General features: G+C 39.5%; 6 protein-coding genes across 6 annotated transcripts; 4 read left to right on the top strand and 2 right to left on the bottom strand.

Annotated features, from left to right (window-relative positions):
• Window positions 1-1,827: 1,827 nt before the first annotated feature.
• On the top strand, window positions 1,828-3,414 carry MONOS_15192 (uncharacterized protein; the record flags this gene model as incomplete). Its single annotated transcript, XM_067868056.1, has 1 exon — window positions 1,828-3,414. The coding sequence occupies one exon, from the start codon at window positions 1,828-1,830 to the stop codon at window positions 3,211-3,213; it is 1,386 nt and encodes a 461-aa protein (XP_067727821.1). The 3' UTR covers window positions 3,214-3,414.
• A 251-nt stretch (window positions 3,415-3,665) lies between these two features.
• On the top strand, window positions 3,666-4,877 carry MONOS_15191 (uncharacterized protein; the record flags this gene model as incomplete). The annotated part of the gene is made up of 2 exons (XM_067868055.1): window positions 3,666-3,724; window positions 3,933-4,877. 2 exons carry the CDS (start codon window positions 3,666-3,668, stop codon window positions 4,615-4,617), a joined length of 744 nt encoding a protein of 247 aa, XP_067727820.1. The 3' UTR covers window positions 4,618-4,877.
• Window positions 4,878-7,662: 2,785 nt separating this feature from the next.
• Window positions 7,663-8,070, top strand: MONOS_17544 (uncharacterized protein; the record flags this gene model as incomplete). Its single annotated transcript, XM_067870474.1, has 1 exon — window positions 7,663-8,070. The coding sequence occupies one exon, from the start codon at window positions 7,663-7,665 to the stop codon at window positions 8,068-8,070; it is 408 nt and encodes a 135-aa protein (XP_067727819.1).
• Window positions 8,071-8,341: 271 nt separating this feature from the next.
• MONOS_2569fu15196 (uncharacterized protein) lies at window positions 8,342-10,863 on the bottom strand (the record flags this gene model as incomplete). The annotated part of the gene is made up of 6 exons (XM_067872494.1): window positions 8,342-8,780; window positions 8,888-8,973; window positions 9,118-9,489; window positions 9,699-10,185; window positions 10,437-10,466; window positions 10,618-10,863. 6 exons carry the CDS (start codon window positions 10,861-10,863, stop codon window positions 8,598-8,600), a joined length of 1,404 nt encoding a protein of 467 aa, XP_067727818.1. The 3' UTR covers window positions 8,342-8,597.
• Window positions 10,864-10,963: 100 nt separating this feature from the next.
• On the bottom strand, window positions 10,964-15,691 carry MONOS_2570 (putative Protein kinase domain; the record flags this gene model as incomplete). The annotated part of the gene is made up of 6 exons (XM_067872496.1): window positions 10,964-14,475; window positions 14,700-14,883; window positions 14,964-15,066; window positions 15,127-15,247; window positions 15,297-15,595; window positions 15,661-15,691. 6 exons carry the CDS (start codon window positions 15,689-15,691, stop codon window positions 11,116-11,118), a joined length of 4,098 nt encoding a protein of 1,365 aa, XP_067727817.1. The 3' UTR covers window positions 10,964-11,115.
• A 564-nt stretch (window positions 15,692-16,255) lies between these two features.
• On the top strand, window positions 16,256-20,057 carry MONOS_2571 (uncharacterized protein). Its single transcript, XM_067872497.1, has 4 exons — window positions 16,256-16,326; window positions 16,380-16,490; window positions 16,547-16,585; window positions 16,674-20,057. Exons 1-4 carry the CDS (start codon window positions 16,290-16,292, stop codon window positions 19,919-19,921), a joined length of 3,435 nt encoding a protein of 1,144 aa, XP_067727816.1. The 5' UTR covers window positions 16,256-16,289; the 3' UTR covers window positions 19,922-20,057.
• The last annotated feature ends 2 nt before the right edge of the window (window positions 20,058-20,059 follow it).

The following is a 20,059-nucleotide window of genomic DNA, read 5'->3' as shown; positions in this document are numbered from 1 at the left end:
AAGTTTTGGAAATTTTTAAAAGATCCAAACTCATGTCAGTTGTTTTTCTTTAAGTGAATGATAAGAGAAATGTGTTAATTTCAAAAAGAATAGAACTTTTGGAAAAAAATTTTGAATTTGATTGTGCTCAATAGTGTGAACAAGAACGAATTGAATTTTTTTTTTAACTCTTCACATGTGCTCAGGAGATAAAAAGTTATTTTTGCAAAAAATAAAAAATATAGGATTGTTTTCAAACCTGGTATCCATCAAAAAGGTTTGTATTCAATTTCATTTGTAAAAAACGAAATGGGTCATTATTTTTCATATCGTAACTTTGTTCGAAGAAAGATCTTTTTTTAAGTAATTGTGGTATATTTAGAAATAATCAAAAATACATGTTTATAAATAAACAGAAAAAGAATCGTGAATGAATTTTTGAAAACCAAGTCTCTTTGAGAAAATCAAGAAAATTCCATTATAACATCTATTTATTGAGTTTTTATTTATATCAAAATTATTTGATATCACAACATCGAACAAGTCCAATTATCTATTATTGAAGATTCCAACTTGAGTATGATTTAATGACATTATTTTTTTTACTGCTTTTTATAAACTATCATCTCAAAATACAAAAATAATTGTTTCATTAAATTTGATTCGAAATTGCAAGGTTTCTTGTTTTTTTTAAGTATTTTTTAAGATGACTTTCTTATTTACGAATGATCAGAATTCAATTGAGGACGAATGGAGGTCTTCGAAAGAGGCAAAGATAATTTTTATTAAAAGAAAAGTTAAAATGAAACTTACGAACTAGTTGATTGAATTGATGTTAATTAATAAAAATGTGCAAACAAAGAAGAAAAATTTTGATGGATGTTAGCAAAAAGACGCATGAATTTTTTTATTTATAAATTTTATTATTTGGCCGATGATTTATATGTTGATTTACATGTTTGTTTGTTTGTTTTGTTAGCATCTTTCAAGAAATGGGAGGCGGAAATGGATGTTGGGGTGGTTGCAAGCTTTTTGAGCGATGGGCAGGGGCAAGAAAGCGATGCAGATGAAGAGGAAAAGCTGTATGAGAAACGGAGAAGAAGGCAAAGCAGAAGGAGATTCCCAGGAAAGCGATGAAGATGCGCCGACAGATGCTGCGAGGTGTTGCAGCGGCAGGAAGAGGAGCGAAGAGGGAAAAGGAGGAATGGGTCATGTGAGAGAGCGATGGAAAGGAGGAGCTTTGGAAGGATGGCAGCAAAGGAATGGAGGAGCTGCGAAGCACTCGGACTTAATTTCGAAGAAACAAAACAGGCGATGCCACCACGTTCGTTGATGCGTTTGTCATCATCGCCATCGTATTCTTCTTCTTCTTCCTCTTCCTCTTTTTCTACTTCTTCCACTTCTTCTTCCACTTCTTCTTCCACTTCTTCTTCTTTATTTCAACTTCTTTATTCTCCTCCATCTCTCTCTTCATCACCAGTACTTCTTCAATGAGCGCTGAAGAAGTCGATAAAGAACTTGGCAAAATCTAAGCTGCTCTGAATGTTCTGTTGAAAAATCACTTTAAACTACTGATTCTTCCTGAAGACAAAGCGAAAAAGATCGTGAAGCAGAAAGAAAGTGGAGTGGATAAGCAAGATGGTGAGGATGAACCTTCAAATTCAGGAGATGAAGATATATCTTCAATATACTCTTCTTCCTCATCTTCTCAACCATATTCCTCCTTTTTCTCTATTTGCTTCTATCCTCTCCTCACTTTTCTCCTCAATGCACTCCATCACTGCAAGACTATCCAGTTGCCTGCTCAGCTGAAAGGATGATATTCGCCTTCTGCTCAGCCATTTTTGAATGGACACTGAAAGAAGAGGTAGAAGAAAGAGAAGGAGAAGGAGAAGAAGAAGAAACAGAAGAAGAAGAAGAAGAAGAAGAAACAGAAGAAGAAGAAGAAGAAGAAGAAGAAGAAGAAGAAGAAGAAGAAGAGGAAGAAGAGGAAGAAGAAGAAGAAGAGGAAGAAGAGGAAGAAGAGGAAGAAGAGGAAGAAGAGGAAGAAGAGGAAGAAGAGGAAGAAGAGGAAGAAGAGGAAGAAGAGGAAGAAGAGGAAGAAGAGGAAGAAGAGGAAGAAGAGGAAGAAGAGGAAGAAGAGGAAGAAGAGGAAGAAGAGGAAGAAGAGGAAGAAGAGGAAGAAGAGGAAGAAGAGGAAGAAGAGGAAGAAGAGGAAGAAGAGGAAGAAGAGGAAGAAAAGAAAGAAAAGGAAGAAAAGGAAGAAATGGAAGAAAAGGAAGAAATGGAAGAGGGAAAAAGGAGAAAGAAGAGGAGGAAGAGAAAGAAGAAAGAGAAGGAGAAGAAAAGTTGAAAGGAAAGAATGAATTTTCAGGTTCTGATTGCTTTTCACAAGCCATCCAATCTTCTTCTTCTTCTTCCCCTTCTGATCTTCCTTGGATACAGTCCTGGCATTCAATCAGTTCTCTATCTCCTTCTTCGTTTCTATCTTATTTGCCTTCACCCTCTCTTCTTCTCATCTCAACTCTCATCGAATTGATCAGCTTGATGCTCTATTTGCACGTAAGCCAGTCAGAACGAACAAGAAAAGTGAAAGTTCCTCTTCCGCCTCAATCTTCAACTACCTCCAACTTCTCTCTGACTTCCGTTTCTTCTTCCACTTTCTCTTCTTTCTCCTCTTTCGTTTCACCTTCTGCATCGCCTTCGTCCATTTACGGCTTTTCCCCAGCACTGTCTGACCAGACCAGCCACTTTCTCCTTATTCAACATGAAGCCGAACAGCAAAACTACTCCTTTTTGCTCGGCTGGCTGCATCATTTTCATCATTTCATCTCAATCGCCTCGCATTCTTTCCCATTTCAGAAACTTCAGTCAAGCGCCAAATTCAATAGCAAAGCAGGAAAAGCAGACAATGCTGGTTGTTCTGGCTTTGCGATGCAGCAGTCGCCACCTCACAACCAGCATATTAGACCTTCTTCTCCAAGACACTTCGCTTCTTTAAAATCTTCACCATCTTCTTCTGCTGCTGCAGCTGTTTCTTGTTCAAAAGCAGTGCGATCCTCAGATGCTGTGGAAAGCTGCGATGATAAATTATTTGAAGCATCTGGTGTGGTTGGTGTTGTTTGTGTGGTTGTTTGCATTTTAGCGAGGGGAGAGAAAAAGAAAGAAAGGAAAAGGAGGCAGAGTGTGATGAGGCAAGGAATGTGCTGCTGTCAGATGAGGATGGGACATTGAGGATGATTTTTCGTAGATTGGCTTGTTTTGGCTGGTTTTGGTGTGGATGGTATTTTGGTGGAGTATTTTATTGTGGTGGTTGGTGGGTGAAGTTTGGAGGGATGGGCAAGAGTTGGATGGAGCATGAGCGATGGGAGTGAGCATTGTTGGCTGATGGCGGGCGATTGAAGGAGAATGCTGGGAAAAGCAAGAGACTCAAGAGAGAAAGGAAAAGAAGAATATGGAAAAGGGATTATTCTGAGGAAGATAAGAAAAAGGAGGCAAAAGAATTAGAATGCAAAAATACAAGTGGTTTGCATTTATTTTATCAGATTGATTGATTATTCCCTCAAAAATTTGTTTGATTAATTCTAAAAAATAACTTTTTCCATTTCTGTTTTAATAATATTTCTTATTTTTTACATTTTAATATTCCTTTCATTTTTTATATCTTGCGATATTAGAATTTCGGCATGGGTGCTCAACAACAAGGAGGGAACAAGGAACTTGGAAACGCTGGTGTTCTAACGAGGTTAGAAAAATAGCAGAAAATGGCGACTGAAGGACAATGAGCTGAAGCAGCTAGTGAAAGAGCTTTATAGGATCATTAATTATAAAAATGCACTGACAGCGAAGGTCTGTTATATTTTTTTTTATGAGATTCATAACATATGCAGCAGAAAGAGACAAGAAAAGGGATTTGGGCATATTTTTGGTTACCAAGGAATATCACATTGAAGAGATGAAGGAAGAGAGAGAGGAGGACAGCGAGGAGGTGAAGGAAGAGATGGAGAAGGAAGAGGAGAAGGTAGAGAAGAAGAAAGCGAAGGAGGAAGTGTATTGGTGAGTGAGTCAGATTTCTCATCTTTTTGTGTGTCTTCAGCCCCGTTTCTGGCGCCTCCCCTGACACCCCTTGTGACACTCACCCGACTGACCTTCTTCAACATCTCCTCAAATTCACCAAAAATATCACATCTGGCTGAAGGGTTGGGTCAAAGAGCGTTTCTGATGAGCGGATGTGAATTTTCATCGGTGTGGGATGTGTATGACTGGGGTATTGTCCCCTCGCTGAACAGCCCCTCATCATCCTTGGCTGCCTCGAACACCTCATTTGTCAGGTGCTATCTATCACAGAATGTTGCAATCAGTGGGAGTGAAGGGAATCCATCGAAGCCAGCGAGACAACAGATTACAGACAATGGGGCAAATTCATTCACTTGGTGCGAGTGGAATGGGTCAAAAACCACTGGAACAAACTCTAATTATTCTTATGGAGACTCAAATGGTGGAGCGATTTTCATGTATAACCTGGGATCGGGAACGCTTTCAGTGAAATTTTGTTCATTTAATGATCGCTACGCATATTCTTATGGTGGAGGACGGATGAATATATATAACATAAAATTGCGTGTTATGATTAGCTAGTGCAAGTTCTTGAAATGCAAAGCAAGTGGTTATGGAGGAAGGAATTTTTTGCCAACTTTTCAGGTTTTTGGAGCAGACCGAATAGATACAATAAATTCTCCTTATATATGTGAATTAAACGAAGCTTAGCAACAAGATGGATTCTTTTGGGGATTATTTGATTTCACGTCATTTTCCTCACATTTGTTGTTAGTTTTATATTTTTTCTTTATTTCACCTTTGAACTGGTAAATTGAAATAAATATTTTGTTATTGCTAAAGATAATTATATGTTTGATGAGAAATCAAATTAATGTATTATGTTAAACAAGTTCTTCTATCGTTTAAACCAAAAAAATTAAGTCTCACTTAAGTTTGGACAAATTAATGTTTTAACAGTGATAAACGAAGTGCAATTTTCAAAGATAATAATCATTTCAACAAAATTAACAAAGTCCAACGTTTGAAATGAAGAAAAAACAAAAAACGATGAAACAAAAAATAATAGCTTAATAAAACACTGCTGTCACTTTTCACATTTTATCCATAATGTTAGATATGATAACATGTAATAATCAAGATTTAACCTTATTATTTTTTTAATAACCCGTCTCATTATTCAAAAAACAAAACTATTGCTTACGAAAATATTTTGCCTCTTTCGAAGACCTCCATTCGTCCTCAATTGAATTCTGATCATTCGTAAATAAGAAAGTCATCTTAAAAAATACTTAAAAAAAACAAGAAACCTTGCAATTTCGAATCAAATTTAATGAAACAATTATTTTTGTATTTTGAGATGATAGTTTATAAAAAGCAGTAAAAAAAATAATGTCATTAAATCATACTCAAGTTGGAATCTTCAATAATAGATAATTGGACTTGTTCGATGTTGTGATATCAAATAATTTTGATATAAATAAAAACTCAATAAATAGATGTTATAATGGAATTTTCTTGATTTTCTCAAAGAGACTTGGTTTTCAAAAATTCATTCACGATTCTTTTTCTGTTTATTTATAAACATGTATTTTTGATTATTTCTAAATATACCACAATTACTTAAAAAAAGATCTTTCTTCGAACAAAGTTACGATATGAAAAATAATGACCCAAATGTTTTTTGCAACATGAGTGTAACAGTTTGTGCAAAAAATACAGGACAAGATCTATTTCTCAATAACCGCAAGAGGAATAATTCTGTAAATTTTCCTCAAAATATATCTCATCAATACAAACTCATTTGACATATAAAACTTCCATTTTCATGAAGACTGTATGTTGAAAAATTTATTATTTGAAATTTCGGAGACATGAGATTTTGAGTTTCTCCGAGTTTTTAAAAATAATTCTCTCTGAGCACAAATGAAGCTGTTTGGAAAGACTGGTTTATCAATTGAGTTTGCATTGAAGAGATATATTTTGAGGAAAATTAACAGAATATTTTTTCTTGCGGTTGTTGAGAAATCGATCTTATCCGGTATTATTTGCACAAACTGAAATAAACAATATGGGGTAAAATATTTCACTGCAAGCATTTTCATTGAAAAATTATGCACTTTTCATTGACTTTTTGAGAACAAAAATCATTATGATATAGTGTCGATAATTTGAAATTCGTGAAATGACACAATTCTTTATATTTTGATTTCAATGATGCATGTTTAAGTATATTAAAATCATATTCATTTCGAAATCTGAGAAAGCGAAACAAAGTTATGAGTGAAGCAATTTTTTAATACCATTTACAAAAAAAGCTTGAAAGACCGTATTTCCCCCCATATTAACAAAATTCTCCTTGTTTTTCATAAGTGGAAATCCTTAAGTTTCTGATGAAAAAACCTTCAATTGTTCATTTATATAGCAAAAGAAAAACGAATAAGTGAAAATCACTTATTTTCATTGATGTCCTTTTTGTTTCAGTACACCATTTATTATTCAAATTTGGTAAACTTATTATTCAAAATTGTTAAACTTCTTATTCAAAATTAATAAAATTCAGTATTTTTTATTTAAAAAATTTTTTGATATAATACGATCACTGGCTGAGTGTCAGAAAGTGATTAAAATGTTTTGTTTTTTCATTGTTTTTAAAGGGGATGAAAAATTGAACCCCGATTTTTGTTATTTGTGAATAAGTATGAAAATTTTTGATTTTTCAGAAAAAAATTGTCATCCATGAAATCGGATAATTTTCAAACGAACAAACCTCACATTGCTTGGCAAAGCATCATTCAATCGAAATATTTTATTTGTATCAATTTTACAAACTGGAAACAAGAATTTTTTATTAGTGAATAAATCCATTAATGCGCTTTCAGAATTCTTCATTTGTTTTTATTGATCTTCTTTGCATATTTAAATATAAATATTATAATTTGATTGAAAAATGCATGTGTTAACAATGTGAGGTTTATTCATTTGAAAAAATATCCGATTTCATGGATGACAATTTTTTTCTGAAAAATCAAAAAATTTCATACTTATTCACAAATAATAAAAATCGGGGTTCAATTTTTCATCCCCTTTAAAAACAATGAAAAAACAAAACATTTTAATCACTTTCTGACACTCAGCCAGTGATCGTATTATATCAAAAAATTTTTTAAATAAAAAATACTGAATTTTATTAATTTTGAATAAGAAGTTTAACAATTTCGAATAATAAGTTTAACAATTTTGAATAATAAATGGTGTATGATACATTCTTAATTAAATAAACTTTACTCAAAAAAAAAAATCGATGATTGCATTCTTTCTTTTTTTCTTTTAATTTTTCTCTTTTTTCATTCATTCATTCATTTTCTTTTTAATTAAATTTAAATTAATTTATTTTAATTAATAAAAATTTATTATTGGGAAATATTTCGAAAGATTCTGAAAATATCAAAAGAATAAAAGTGGCAACCTATATATGGAATTACCAAAGTTTGCTTCCACTTTCAAGCGAATATATCACAGAAAATAAATAACAAAAAAAAATTTTTTTTTATGCACCCAAAACAAATGAAGTGAAAAAGAAAAACGTGCCGGAAAACGACAACAAAAAGGCAGATCGGGTAGAAAATGGCGAAGAAGGCAGCAAAACGAAAGGGCAGCGGAAGGTCAGTGCGCGTGCAGAACAGGCCAGTGGGAGGCTCGGACGAGGAGGAAAACGGCAAAAAGGGTATTGAAGAGACAGGAGATGGAGCAAGGGATGGAGAGGGTGCAGACAGAGAGGACAGGAAGAGAGAAGGTGGGGTGGGAAAGGACATGGATGAAGAAGAGGGGCCAGAGGCAGGGGGGACGGAGGACGGTGAAAATGAGAATGAAAGAGTGGAGGGAGCAGGAGGGGCAGGAGAAGACGATGGTGAAGAGGAGAAAGGGGACGGAGAATGTGGAGGCAGAGGTGGGGTGGGAGCAGCACGGGAGGCGAGAAAGGCGGTTTGTGGAGCGCGGAATGCACTTGCAAAGGCTTTGGCGCTGCTGGGGTGAAGCAGGGCGTGAGGGTGCATCGGGTGCGAACGGTCTCCCATGTCCCGTGCAACAACCCATGGGCATCACTCTTCTCCATTTTCTCTTTCACTTCGTGTTTTTATTTTCATTTGTTTCTTGTTTTTTTTTTCTTTTCTTGTGCTTTGTGCACACGCAAACACTTCACCCGCTTTGCGAGGGTTGAGGGGTGCTGGAAGGCCAGTCGCCCCACGACACGTCAAACACAGCAAAGCAAAGCAAAACAAACAAACAAAAAAAAAAGTGCGAGATGTTGAGATGAATAGCAATGCTTTGTTTGTGTTCTCTTTCTCTCTCTCTCCCCCCTTCAATAAAAACAGTCTCCAGGAAATCTTCCCCCCCCTTCTCCTTCCCCACAAAAACTCTCAACGTGACGTGCACCTTCTCTCTTTCTCTCCCTCTCTCTCTCCCTCCCTTTCTCTCTTCACACACACACATACAAAAGCCTTCTCTCCAGCACCAGCATCCCATTCAGCGAGTGCCACGCGGCTGCTGCTCATCCCAGCCAGTTAGTTCTCCTTCTGCTTCCCGCTTCCCCCAGCCGGCACCGCATCTCCTTCCTCAAAGTCTCCCGCAGACTGCACCGAGAACGACAGCCACACCACCGGCCCCATCATGCACAGGAACACCAGCAGCACAATCAGCCCCTGCAGCACCCCCATGCTCATCAGCAGCCCGTTCTTTATCGGCTCCTGCACCACACACACACATTCACATTCATTTCAAATAGAAGTCAAAAAACACATTAATACAAAAATAAAATACAAAAAATACAAAAAATATCAATCTTTGCCCAAACCATTTCTCCTTCAATCCCAACATAGTGCGCAACAAACTCGCTCGACTCTTCCTTGATCTTCTTCACCACCTTCTTCACATCCTCCACTGCTCATCCACAGCAACCAGCCATCAGCCAATCAGCAAACAAGAAAAAAATTATTGAAAAAAAAGAAAAAAAAAATGAAGATGACAATTTATAAAAAAAAAATGATGAAAAAGACCAACAAATTCAAATCTCTCCCCACAAACCATGCATCCCGCTCTCCTGCCCCTTCTTTCCGTCAAACGCAAATAAATACACTGTGTCTTCCTCAAACACTTTTTCATTCTTCTTTCCTTTTCCGTTCTTCTTTCCCTCTCCTTCTTCATCTCCTTCTTCATCTTCTCCTTTATCATCAACTTTTTTCTCCTCAGCCTCTGCTTGTTCAGCCTCTGCTTGTTCAGCCTCTGCTTGCTCTGGATCTGTGTGTTCTGGATCTGTTGGCTCAGGTGCTGGCGTCGGCTTGGGTTCGGGTTCAGGTTGAGGTTGAGGTTCGGGTTCAGGTTCTGGGTCACGTGTGAATGGATTCGGAATCCCTTCGATCTTCAGCTTCTCTTCAATGTATTTGCACACTCGCCCCTCTGCTCATCCCATCCCCACACACACATCGTCAAATCGTCAAATCCCCCAAGTCGTACCAATAGCCATCCAAATCGCATCCACATCGCATCCATTCAGAGGCAACAGTCATATGAAATAAAAAAATTGTTTAAATATAAATATAAACACGAATATAAAATAAAAATTAACATCACAGTTACAAATCAACAAATCAACAAGCTCACAATACCTGTGTTTGTGCAGTACAGGACAACCTTCTTCCGCATCTCTGCCTTCTTCTCACCTTCGTTTTTCTCTCCCACTTCTCCTTCAACCACTTGTACTTTTGTATCTGTTTCCTGTTCGTCATCTCCTTGTTTTTGTCCATCGCCTCCCTCTTGTGGCTTTTCTTTTTCATCTTGATCATCTTGAACATCTTGAACATCTTTGTCATCTTTGTCATCTTTGTCTTCTTTGTCTTCTTTCTTTTCTTCCTCCTCTTCTTTCTTTTCTTCCTCCTCTTCTTTCTTTTCTTCCTCCTCTTCTTTCTTTTCTTCCTCCTCTTCTTTCTTTTCTTCCTCCTCTTCTTTCTTTTCTTCTTCATCTTCTTTCTTTTCTTCTGCTTCATCTTCCTCTTTCTCAAGCTCTTCTGCCAAAGCCTCCACAACATTCTTGCTCCCTTTCTTCTTCAAAATCTGGCTTCGCACAACCACCTTCACCCCTTCTTCTGCTAACCCCTGCATCACACAGAAACACACACATGCAAAAAAAAAAATTGTCAAAAAAAAAAAACAAATTGTGAAACATTGCAATCCAACAAATTCATCTCCTCTCACAAATCACAAAAATCACAAAAAACAAAAAAAACACAAAAAACAAAAAAAAAAAAAAAACACAAAAAACAAAAAAAACACAAAAAACAAATGAATAAATCCATATCATTCATTCCCACAAAAAACAAAAAAATGATAAAACGAAAGAAACAAACATTCAAGTCTTTCAGCTCTTCTTCTTCCATCTGTCAAAACCAAAAACACAACCCCAGCCCCATCCACACAATCCAAATCCCAGCCAGCAGTGTCCCACGCGCAGCACCCGCCCAGCAGTCGTCCAAGCAAAACAACGAAATAACAATAAAAACAAACAAAACTCGCAAAATGGCTGCACACCGTCCACTCCACAAGCACAAACCCCGCCTGCTTGCACCCCCCTGCTGCACCCATGCACCCCCGCCCGCTCGCCTCCGCCGCCACCCCGCTGCTGAACTCCCCCAGCTCTATCTCCCCGGCTTCTTCAATCAGCCCCGCCTCCTCGCGCGCCTCCACCCCCACCAGATCCACGCCCACGCAGTACTCCTTCTCGCATTTCACCCACGCGCCCCCCGCTATCAGCGCCATCAGTATCATCCTTATCATTCTCTACTTTCTTCTTTTTTGTTTTGTTCTGATCTATGCCATACTTGTTCTTATGATTTTTCTTTTAAATGATTTTTTGTTTAAAAATTTGACAATAATATTATTATAATTATGTGTGTTAAAGATAAGTGGATGTGCATGAACAAGTGTAAAAAGTGTTATGTAATGCAAATAAAAAAGGAAAATACGGGATAACATTTGACAATTGGAGTGAAAAAAATTTTTTTAATACGCATATTTTATTTTTAAAATTTACCAATCCCTACGCTTTTTAACTCTATCAGCATCGAGAGAGCGCTGGGGTTGACCAGTTGAAGTGGTGACGATGAGGTAATTTGAAGGGCAGAAGCCTCTTTTTGGCTCGCCGTCTGGGCAGACCTGGTTGATAGACTCGCAGAACCACCAGCCGTTCTCCTTCTGCTCCAAGACGAGGAAGATGGTGTCCTTTTCGAAGGGAATAAAGGCGCTTTCGTTGGGAATGCCCGCATAGTCATACAGCGCACGCGCATAGATCGCCCTGGGCTCTGTGTCGTCCTCGAGAAGACTCGGGGAGTCCTTCGGGGAGGTGGCTGGAGAGGAAGAAGAAGAAGAAGAGGAAGAAGAAGAGGGAGAAGAAGAAGAGGGAGAAGAAGAAGAAGAAGAAGATGATGATGATGAAGCGAACTGGGAGAGCAATGGAGAGCTGTTGGTCATCGAGTATTGTGTGGGTGAAGAAGACGACAGCTGATTCGAATGCCCTTGATAACCCTGGCGGTATTCACGTGACTGCGACGAATGCAAATTCACAGAAGAAGAAGGAGAAGAAGAAGATGATGATTGTGGTGATGATGATGCTGTTGATGAAAACGACAATAATGGAGAGGAAGAGGAAGAAGAAGAGCCAGCAGCACCTGACACTGCCAGCTTCGTCTTCATCGACTGAGCTTTGCGTGATTGCCAATCTTCTGCCCCTTCGTTCCTCCTCCCCATCTCATGATACGCATATCCTTCTTCACCTGCCCTTGTCCCTCTCTCAAACTGCAACGACTGCTGATTCTGGCGCTGCTGCCATTCTCCTCTTCTCCCACTGCTTCCCATTCCACTTCTGCCTCTTCCTCCGTCTCCTGCGACATCACTATCTCCATCTTCTCTGCCCGTCCCTCTTCCTCTCTCTCTCTCTTCTCTCTTCTCCCATTCGTCTCCATACAAACCATCCCGACCTGTATTATTATTATTACTGTTGTTGAATCTCTGCTGTCCATATCCACTCCCCATCCCTGTCTTCTGCACATTCAACGAACCCCCACCTGAATACACACGCGTCGTCCTCCCTGCCATTCTCCTCTCTGAACTCCACCTGCTTTCATGCTCAACTGAATCTGCCCTCTCATCTTCATACATCTTTTCTTCCTTGTAATTCCTCGCATTATACCCTCTGCCGTAGTCCCTTCGCTCGCTAGCTTCTCTTTCTCCCCACAACTGCTGCTCTTCTCTTTCTCCTCTTTCTCCTCTTTCTTCTTTCTCCTCCTTCCTGCCATCAATACCTCCATAACTGCTCCACACACTGCCCCGCTCTGCCTCCTTCCTCGCTTCTCTCTCATACAACTGCCTCTCATATTCCCCTCCTCCTCCTCCTCTTTCTCCTCCTCTTCTCAATGACACTTCAGACACCTCTGCAAACCTCTCCCCTTCAAACTGCCTCTGCCCGCCGTAGCTTCTTCCGGACAGCATCTGCCGCGGTGGAGGCATAGAAACATCTGAATAACCCAAAGAATTTGACTCTTTTTCCCCAGATCTCCAAAAATCCTCTCTGTTTTCTCTATTTTCGCTCTCTCCACGACTACCAAAAGCGCTCTTTGTCTGTCTCTTTCCCAGCATGTTCGGAGGAGAGGAGAAGATCGGGGCATGTGGCACAGGAGCAGATGAAGAAGCAGACGAAGGCTGAGCAGTCCCACGAGACACAAATGATGACGATGATGATGAGAATGATGAAAACGATGATGATGCTGCTGATGACGATGGCTGTGCCAATGAAGAACCTTGTTGAAGTGGGGAGTACGAAGTCTTCGAGAGAGGACGCATCTGTTGTTGTTGTTGTTGTTGTTGTTGAGGGTGTTGCTGCTGCTGATGCTGCTGAATCCATTGAGCAAATGACTCCTGTGCTGACAGCTGGCGCGCATTTTGCTTGTTTTGCGGCTGAAACCCATTCTGCTCTTTTATCTGCCCACTCTTGCCGGCAGAATTCCGTCCCATTGCATTCGAGGAGGATTGTTTGCCGGCAGATAATTGGGCGCTCTGATAAGAATCAGAAGAAGAAGAAGAAGAAAATGATGATGATGATGAAGATGAGTATTCGTCCTTCATTGACTGCTGTTGAGCTTGTTGTGACTGAAAATGAGAAAACTTCTCGTTTGCTTTTGCTTTCGATTTGGCCTTTGAATTTTGCCCAGTGCTTTGCAACTGCTTCGTTTGTGATTTTGCTTTACCATTCATTTTCTCTCTCTGAGCAGCATTCATCTTCCCTTCCTGCCCTGCTGATAACGATGACAATGATGATGGTAATGACACTCCAGGCGATGAATAGCTTGAGTATTGTGTGGCTGCCTGTGAAATTACAGCAGAAGCAGCAGAAGAAGAAACAATTGTGCCATCACCATCAGCATTCAGTGTAGAGTATGAGAAGTCTGCTGCTGAGTGGCCTGTGGCTGGCGCCATCGTGCTGCTCACAATCGCAGCCAGCGGAGACGAATACGACGAAAAACTGCTTCCTTCTCTTTCTCTTCCTTCTCTTTCCCTTCCTTCACCTCCTCTTTCTCCTATTCCAGTTATTCCTATCTTTCCTATTCCTCCTCCTCCACTTATGCTGCTGTAACTGTTACTAATAGTCATTCCCTCTTCCACATATACATCCTTCCCTGCTGTTTTCCCCCCCTTTGCTCCTTTTTTCCCATTCTTCGTGTTCTCTTGATTGCGAACATTGCGCTTTGCTCCGTTTTCTCCTTCTCCTTCTCCTCCTCCTCCTCCCGCTGCTGAAATCTTCTTTTTCCCTTTTTTTTCGTTATTCAGTGAAGATGAGATGGAAGAATAAGAAAATTCATCAGCAGGAGTTTGAAGAGAAGAGAAAGAGGTTGAAGAAGAAGAAGAAGAGGAAGAGGAAGAAGAAGAAGAAGGCAAAGAAGAATAAGTGTTGCTGGAGACAAACGATGTTGAAGGCAGTTTTGAAGCATTTGAGAGAGAAGAATAAGAAGAATACGTAGAAGTAGAAGTAGATGAAGTGGGAGAAGAAGAAGAAGAAGAAGAAGAGGAGGAGGAGGAAGAGGAAGAGGAAGAAGAAGAGGAAGAAGGAGCAAGACTTGAATAAGAAGCTGCACTGGCCTGAGGAGAGGAGTATGAAGACGCTGTTAATGAGCTGTATGTAGATGATGATGATGATGGAGAAGAAGAAGAAGAAGAAGATGATGATGATGAGGAAGAAGGAGAAAGAGAAGAATATGTGGATGCATAAGAAGAAGAAGATGATGTTGATGATGAAGCAGTCTCCATCTCTTCAATCTTCACTGGATAGCCCATTTTCTGCAGTTGTGTCATAGCTGTGTTCATAACGTTGAGGGCAATTGGCCGTTCTGATGGATTCTGTGAGGAATTTTTATGATTGTTATTATTAAAATAAGAGTTGAATGAAAGATATTTAATGAAAGAGGTTATCAAAGAAATCAAAAAAAAAAAAAAAAAAAAAGAGAGAGAGAGAGAAGAAGAAGAAGAAGAAGAAAGTTAGAAAGAAAATATTTTTATTAGCAAATGAGCAGCATTTCTCCACTCTTTACTTTTCACTCTCAATGCATTTATTTCGCACATACAAATTTACACATTCGAGTTATTAGATCAAAAAGTGTATCTGAATATCCAAAATGAAGACGCTTAATTGTTAAGTCTGAATCTGACGAAGCCTTAACCAACTGCGGAAGCGAAAAAGGACTTTCTCCAGTACACATATAATATATCAATGAACCAAAACTAAATATATCACTTGAAACATCACAACTGAATCATTTCAAACAAATTTCGAATCATTTAGCAAAAAACAAAAAAATAAAGTCTTTAAGAAAATTAAAAATTCAAACGGTTGTTCATTTGCTAATTCTGGACTTGAAAATCTTGAAGGTGTTATACTTGATATTACTAATCCTTTTGTTCCAGTTGGTTTTCCGTTATGATCAATTTCAGCTACAAAAAAAAAAATAAAAATAACATAAATGGAATCAAAATTTTAATGAACGTCAAAACCGATCTTTAATCCTTCTGCAGAAACAAAAACAGTGGAAGGGTTTATATTTCTATGTCCGATCTTCTTTTTATGTGCAGCTAGAAGCCCAGAAGCTATCTCATAAATATAACGCCAAATTTTCTAAAATATAGGTTGTGATTTAATAATTTTCAAAATAAAAATATCATACTGATTCAGGAAGAAAAGATTTATCTTGCAAAGCATCATTAACAACATCAGAAAGCGATTGTGATGCATAAAAATTGTATAAAAAATAGAAAGAATCAACGTCTTGAATTATTCCATAGTATTTCGCAACATAAGGTGATTGAATTCGTTGCGTTGTAATAAATTCAACTGGAACTCCAGCTCTCATCGGTGTTGCTGATATAAGAACTTTTTTGCATGACATCACATTTCCTGTTGACAATTCAGTAGCACATAAGAGAGTTGCTGTTCCAAAGCGGCCAAGCTCCGGCTTAAAAAGAACTATTATTATTGTAACAAAAGCATTCAGTAAATAAAACGCTTAAAAAATAAATCCTTTTGCACACAATCAGTCTTATTAACCCAATTAACTGTCATTTTAATCCAAATATGATAACTGCCAAGTGGAGTGTTGAACGAATACACCACAAAAAACAAACAACATTATGGTAACGAAGATCATTTTGAAGAAAAATATGGATATGATGATTTTGTTTTGTGTTTTGTTGTTAATACCACATTTTTTAATGTACTATTGTGATCAAAACATTGAACAGGTTCCGGAATTTCTTTTTCTGTTTCAATTAATAAATGTGCGATGTAAATTATTTTCATATGCATTTGATTACTCTGAAAAAAATAAAAATCATTTTATTCATGCAAGCATCTATGTTTCTATTATCATTACTCATGATAATGTTCGCAATTCGATTGCGAATCAAAAATCACTTCAAAAAACCGAAATATTTTCTCAAAGGAGAATAATACTTTTGGAACTTTAATCTCTTCAACAAATATATTTATTAATCCACTATTTTGAAAAAAGAAAAGGCTCTTGAAAGTGATCAATTTTTATTTTACTTTGTTCACAATTAAACAATTCCAAAATTTCTTCAACAATTATTCTATGATTCATTTGTTGAAAAAAAATAATATTCATCGATCATTTTATTTTTGAGTTGAAAAAGCAGCATTTATGTGGATATTTGCAATCCTCTTTGGCCTTGTTCAAGGTTTATTTTTTTTATATGCGGTTGGGGAATTTATCAGCCTTTTTATTTTTTAGCTTCAACTGCAAACAACAATTGCAGCTTTTCCGATTTGCGCTATTTGATCAGCTCTTGCGAAGGAGGCCGAAGGCACATGTCATTTTTTTGTAAAAAGGACACCCAATCAGGTTTTTATAATATTTATACGTTCAATTTGAGAAATATTTAATTAATTTTTTATTAGCAACTGATAATCTTCCAAAGCCACTTGTTATTCCATGTGGTATGGATTACATTTATTTTATTTTTACTCAGCTTTAATTTTTTTAAATTGATGCACACAAATTAATTTTAACTTTTTGAAAACAAAGATTTACAAATAAAACCAGGACAATATCTCGATCCTGCAAAGGGAATCGTAACATCCTGCCCTGGTGGAACAATTTCAAAAGGAAATATCATAGAATATGATGTTTGGTCACCTCTCCCATCAGAATTTGTTTCCAAAAGCGACGTGGGTAATAAATGGATTTCTGAAGGTGATTACATCACAACAGGACTTCAGCCAAATGCTCAATTAACAACTTCACTAATCTTCTCGCATTTTGCAACCGGAAATAAAAGTGTAATAACAGTGGAATACTTTGTTGCCGCTGAGTCTGAACCTAAAGACGGATTATCAATTTTTGTTGATGGTATTCTGAGTTCAGGCCCAATATCCAAAACAAATGGATGGAAAAATGCAAAATTTACAGTCTCATCTGGCCTTCACGAAATAAAATTCACATTCAGCAAGCATAAATACGAATCAAGATGGAATGATCATGCGAAAATAAGGACGATCAGGGTGGAATCTGAGACAGCCATTCCGATAGCGTGCCAAACTTGCCCAGCAGGAAGCATAGCATCAGCAGAGCAAGACCGCTGTATAGCGTGCAGCGCGGATACATTCGCCCGGGACACGGAGAGGACGAAATGCACAACGTGCGATGAGAAGAAGAGGCGGTTTTCTTATCCTGGGAGCTCCGTATGCGAGTCAAGGCCAGAGTGCACAGAAAGTGACTACGAGCCAGTGTTTAGTGAGTGCATAAACGGGAAGAGGAACAAGACGTGGCAATGGAAGCCGAATGCAATTTGCAGACAGGCACAAATAGATGCTCAGGAACTTTCGCTTCAAATGTCTGAGAGTGCTGAAAAGTTGCTGAAGTTATCCAACACATCATCAAGAATCACTCACAACAACAACAACAACAACAGCAATGTCAACACTGCCAATGTCATCTCCCTTCCTCCTTCTGAGTCCAATCTCGACTGCTCCTCCTGTGCCCCGGGGCTTTATGCCCATCCGCAGACACACAAGTGCGTCAGCTGCCCAGCTGGCTATATCTACAACAACAAGACAGCAACCACTGATGCCCTGCCGTGTGAAAAATGCGGAGAAGGGACGATCCCTGTGATGGCTATTCCTGTTCTTCCTTCGGCAGGATTTGGAGGGATCGTGAGCACAACCTGCTCGTCAAAGGACAAGGCATTCTGCACTGTGCCTTCATCAAGAATGGCCTCAAAAATGAACAGGTATTTGAGAAATGCCAATGGCAAACAAGTGTTCTTGAATGAGAACGAATCAGACGGCGGGTGGATTGCACACCCAGGCGACGAGACCTTCTCATCTGGCGGGCCATTTGCAGGGCGTGTGCGGAGCGTCCTGTCAGTCAAAGTGAAAGTTCCCGAGAGCGAAACGGGCGTGCTGTATTTCTCCGTTGTGCTGAAGCTGAGCGGGAAATGCACGTTCACAGTGGATGTTGATGGCTACCCGATGAAAGAGTACACAGCTGCAAACAACTCGAAGATGATCAGCGACAGCGTGATTCTGCTGCACGGCGACGACGAGGTGGAGTTTGTGTTCTCGAACGAGGCAGAGGCGATCATCAAGGGAACAGATAGCATCAAAAGCGACCAGGTTGAGCTGAAGAAGATCATGCTTGTGGGAATGGATACATCATCAACTTCATCATCATCATCATCTTCTTCTTCTTCAACAGAGTTAGGCAGCACTATCAAATGGCCAGCCGGTGGCTCCACATTCTGCCGTGCGTGTCCAAAGGGGACGATCCCAGCGATCTCGACTGCCTCGACCTCGCACGAGTATGTGTGCCAGCCGTGTCCTGCAGGCTCCTATGCACCTGCGAAGAAGAGCAGCAAGTGCATTTCGTGCCCTGACGGGTTTGTGGCAGCGAGAGAAGGGTTGGACGGCTGCGAGAGATGCGGAAGAGGAACACACCCCAATCAGAACAGGACGAAGTGTGTGTTTGAGAAGTGCGGTGTCAGCTATAAATTTATGAAGCGTGTGCCAAAAGAGCCTGTTGAAGAGAAGGAGAAGGAGAAAGATAAAGAAAAAGATAAAAAGAAGGAAGAAGGAGGCGAGGAAGAGACGATTGAAGTGACAAAGGAAGTGAACCTTGCTTCTCTGATGCAGCAGACCTCACCATATGGTCCCATCATGGGTACAGACGCCAACCAAAGTCTGTTCTTTTTCTCTGTCTGCAATGGCGATGCAGTCAAAAGAGTGTGCAGTGAAGAGCATCCCCTCACACGCGCTGATCGTGTCTTGTCGTATGCATGCTTCCGCCCAAAGCCGAATGTGACGCTGTCGCTGGGGAGGAAGATTGCAATCACGCCTCTCAACAGCACGAGGAAGGTGGAGATGGATGGAGAATCTGGCAATGACAAGAAAAAGAATAGGAATAAGAGGAATAATCCACTTGGAGGGATTGGAGATGATGCCACTGTTCCGAATTATGGAGTGGAGATAACGTATTCGAATGGCGATGCCTGCTTCATTGACGAGCAAGACGGCTCAACCACAAGCTACTCAATGAAGCTCACTCTTGTCTGCCCAAAGGCATTTCCTTCATTTGACACACACAACAGAATGCCTGACACGAAACAGAGGCAGCTGCAAAGGCAGCTGCAGGCGCTGCTCAATCAAACAAATGATGCTTCTTCTTCATTTGCTCCACAACATTCGCCTTTGTTTTCAAGCACTTCTTCTTCTTCCTCCTCTTTCTCTTCTTCCTCCTCTTTCTCCTCCTCCTCCTCTTATCCACTTTCCTCCCAACCCACCCCAGCTGTTCCCTTCGAGTCCCCCCGCTGCACCTACAACTTCGTGTGGCCCACAATCGATGCGTGCCCTGTCTGCACAGCCGAAGACTACGTCCAGTTCAACAGCACTTGCATCAACAACCAAAAGCTCATCGTCACCACTCTCAAAGACGGAGTCGTCTGCAACCCGTCCCCCGCAGCAGGAGCACCTGTGGTCTCCAAATATGCGACTGTCCAGTGCAGCGGGACATCGCCGCTGGAGAGAGAGATCGAAATTCCGCTTGTGGTGATTGTGGGGTTTGTGGCTGGGGCGGCTGTGTTCGCTGTGGTTGGGGTGGTGTTCTGTATTGTTTTGTTCGTGAAGTTGTCGAAGCGCAATAAGGAAAGAAAATACAGAGAATTGAGCAATATAGACGAGGTGGGTCAACAGAATGAAATGGGTGATACGATAAAGTTAGCAAATTCAGCAGGCTTTGAAGCTGGTGAAGAATCATCCACCTCACTTATGAAGGAATGAATAATTGCTCTTATTAATCGCGGATATTATTTATTTTGAGATTTGATTTTTCATTTCAATAGTTTTTCTGTTTTTTGTTGTTTATTTTATTACCAATTCACGAAAATATTATTTGAAAAAAATAAATAAAACAAATTC

Source organism: Monocercomonoides exilis (genome assembly GCF_001643675.1).
Source record: "Monocercomonoides exilis strain PA203 chromosome Unknown scaffold21-1407046, whole genome shotgun sequence".
NCBI lineage: Eukaryota > Preaxostyla > Oxymonadida > Polymastigidae > Monocercomonoides > Monocercomonoides exilis.
The sequence above is the reverse complement of the archived record's forward strand: the minus strand, read 5'-3'. Positions and strand labels throughout refer to the sequence as shown.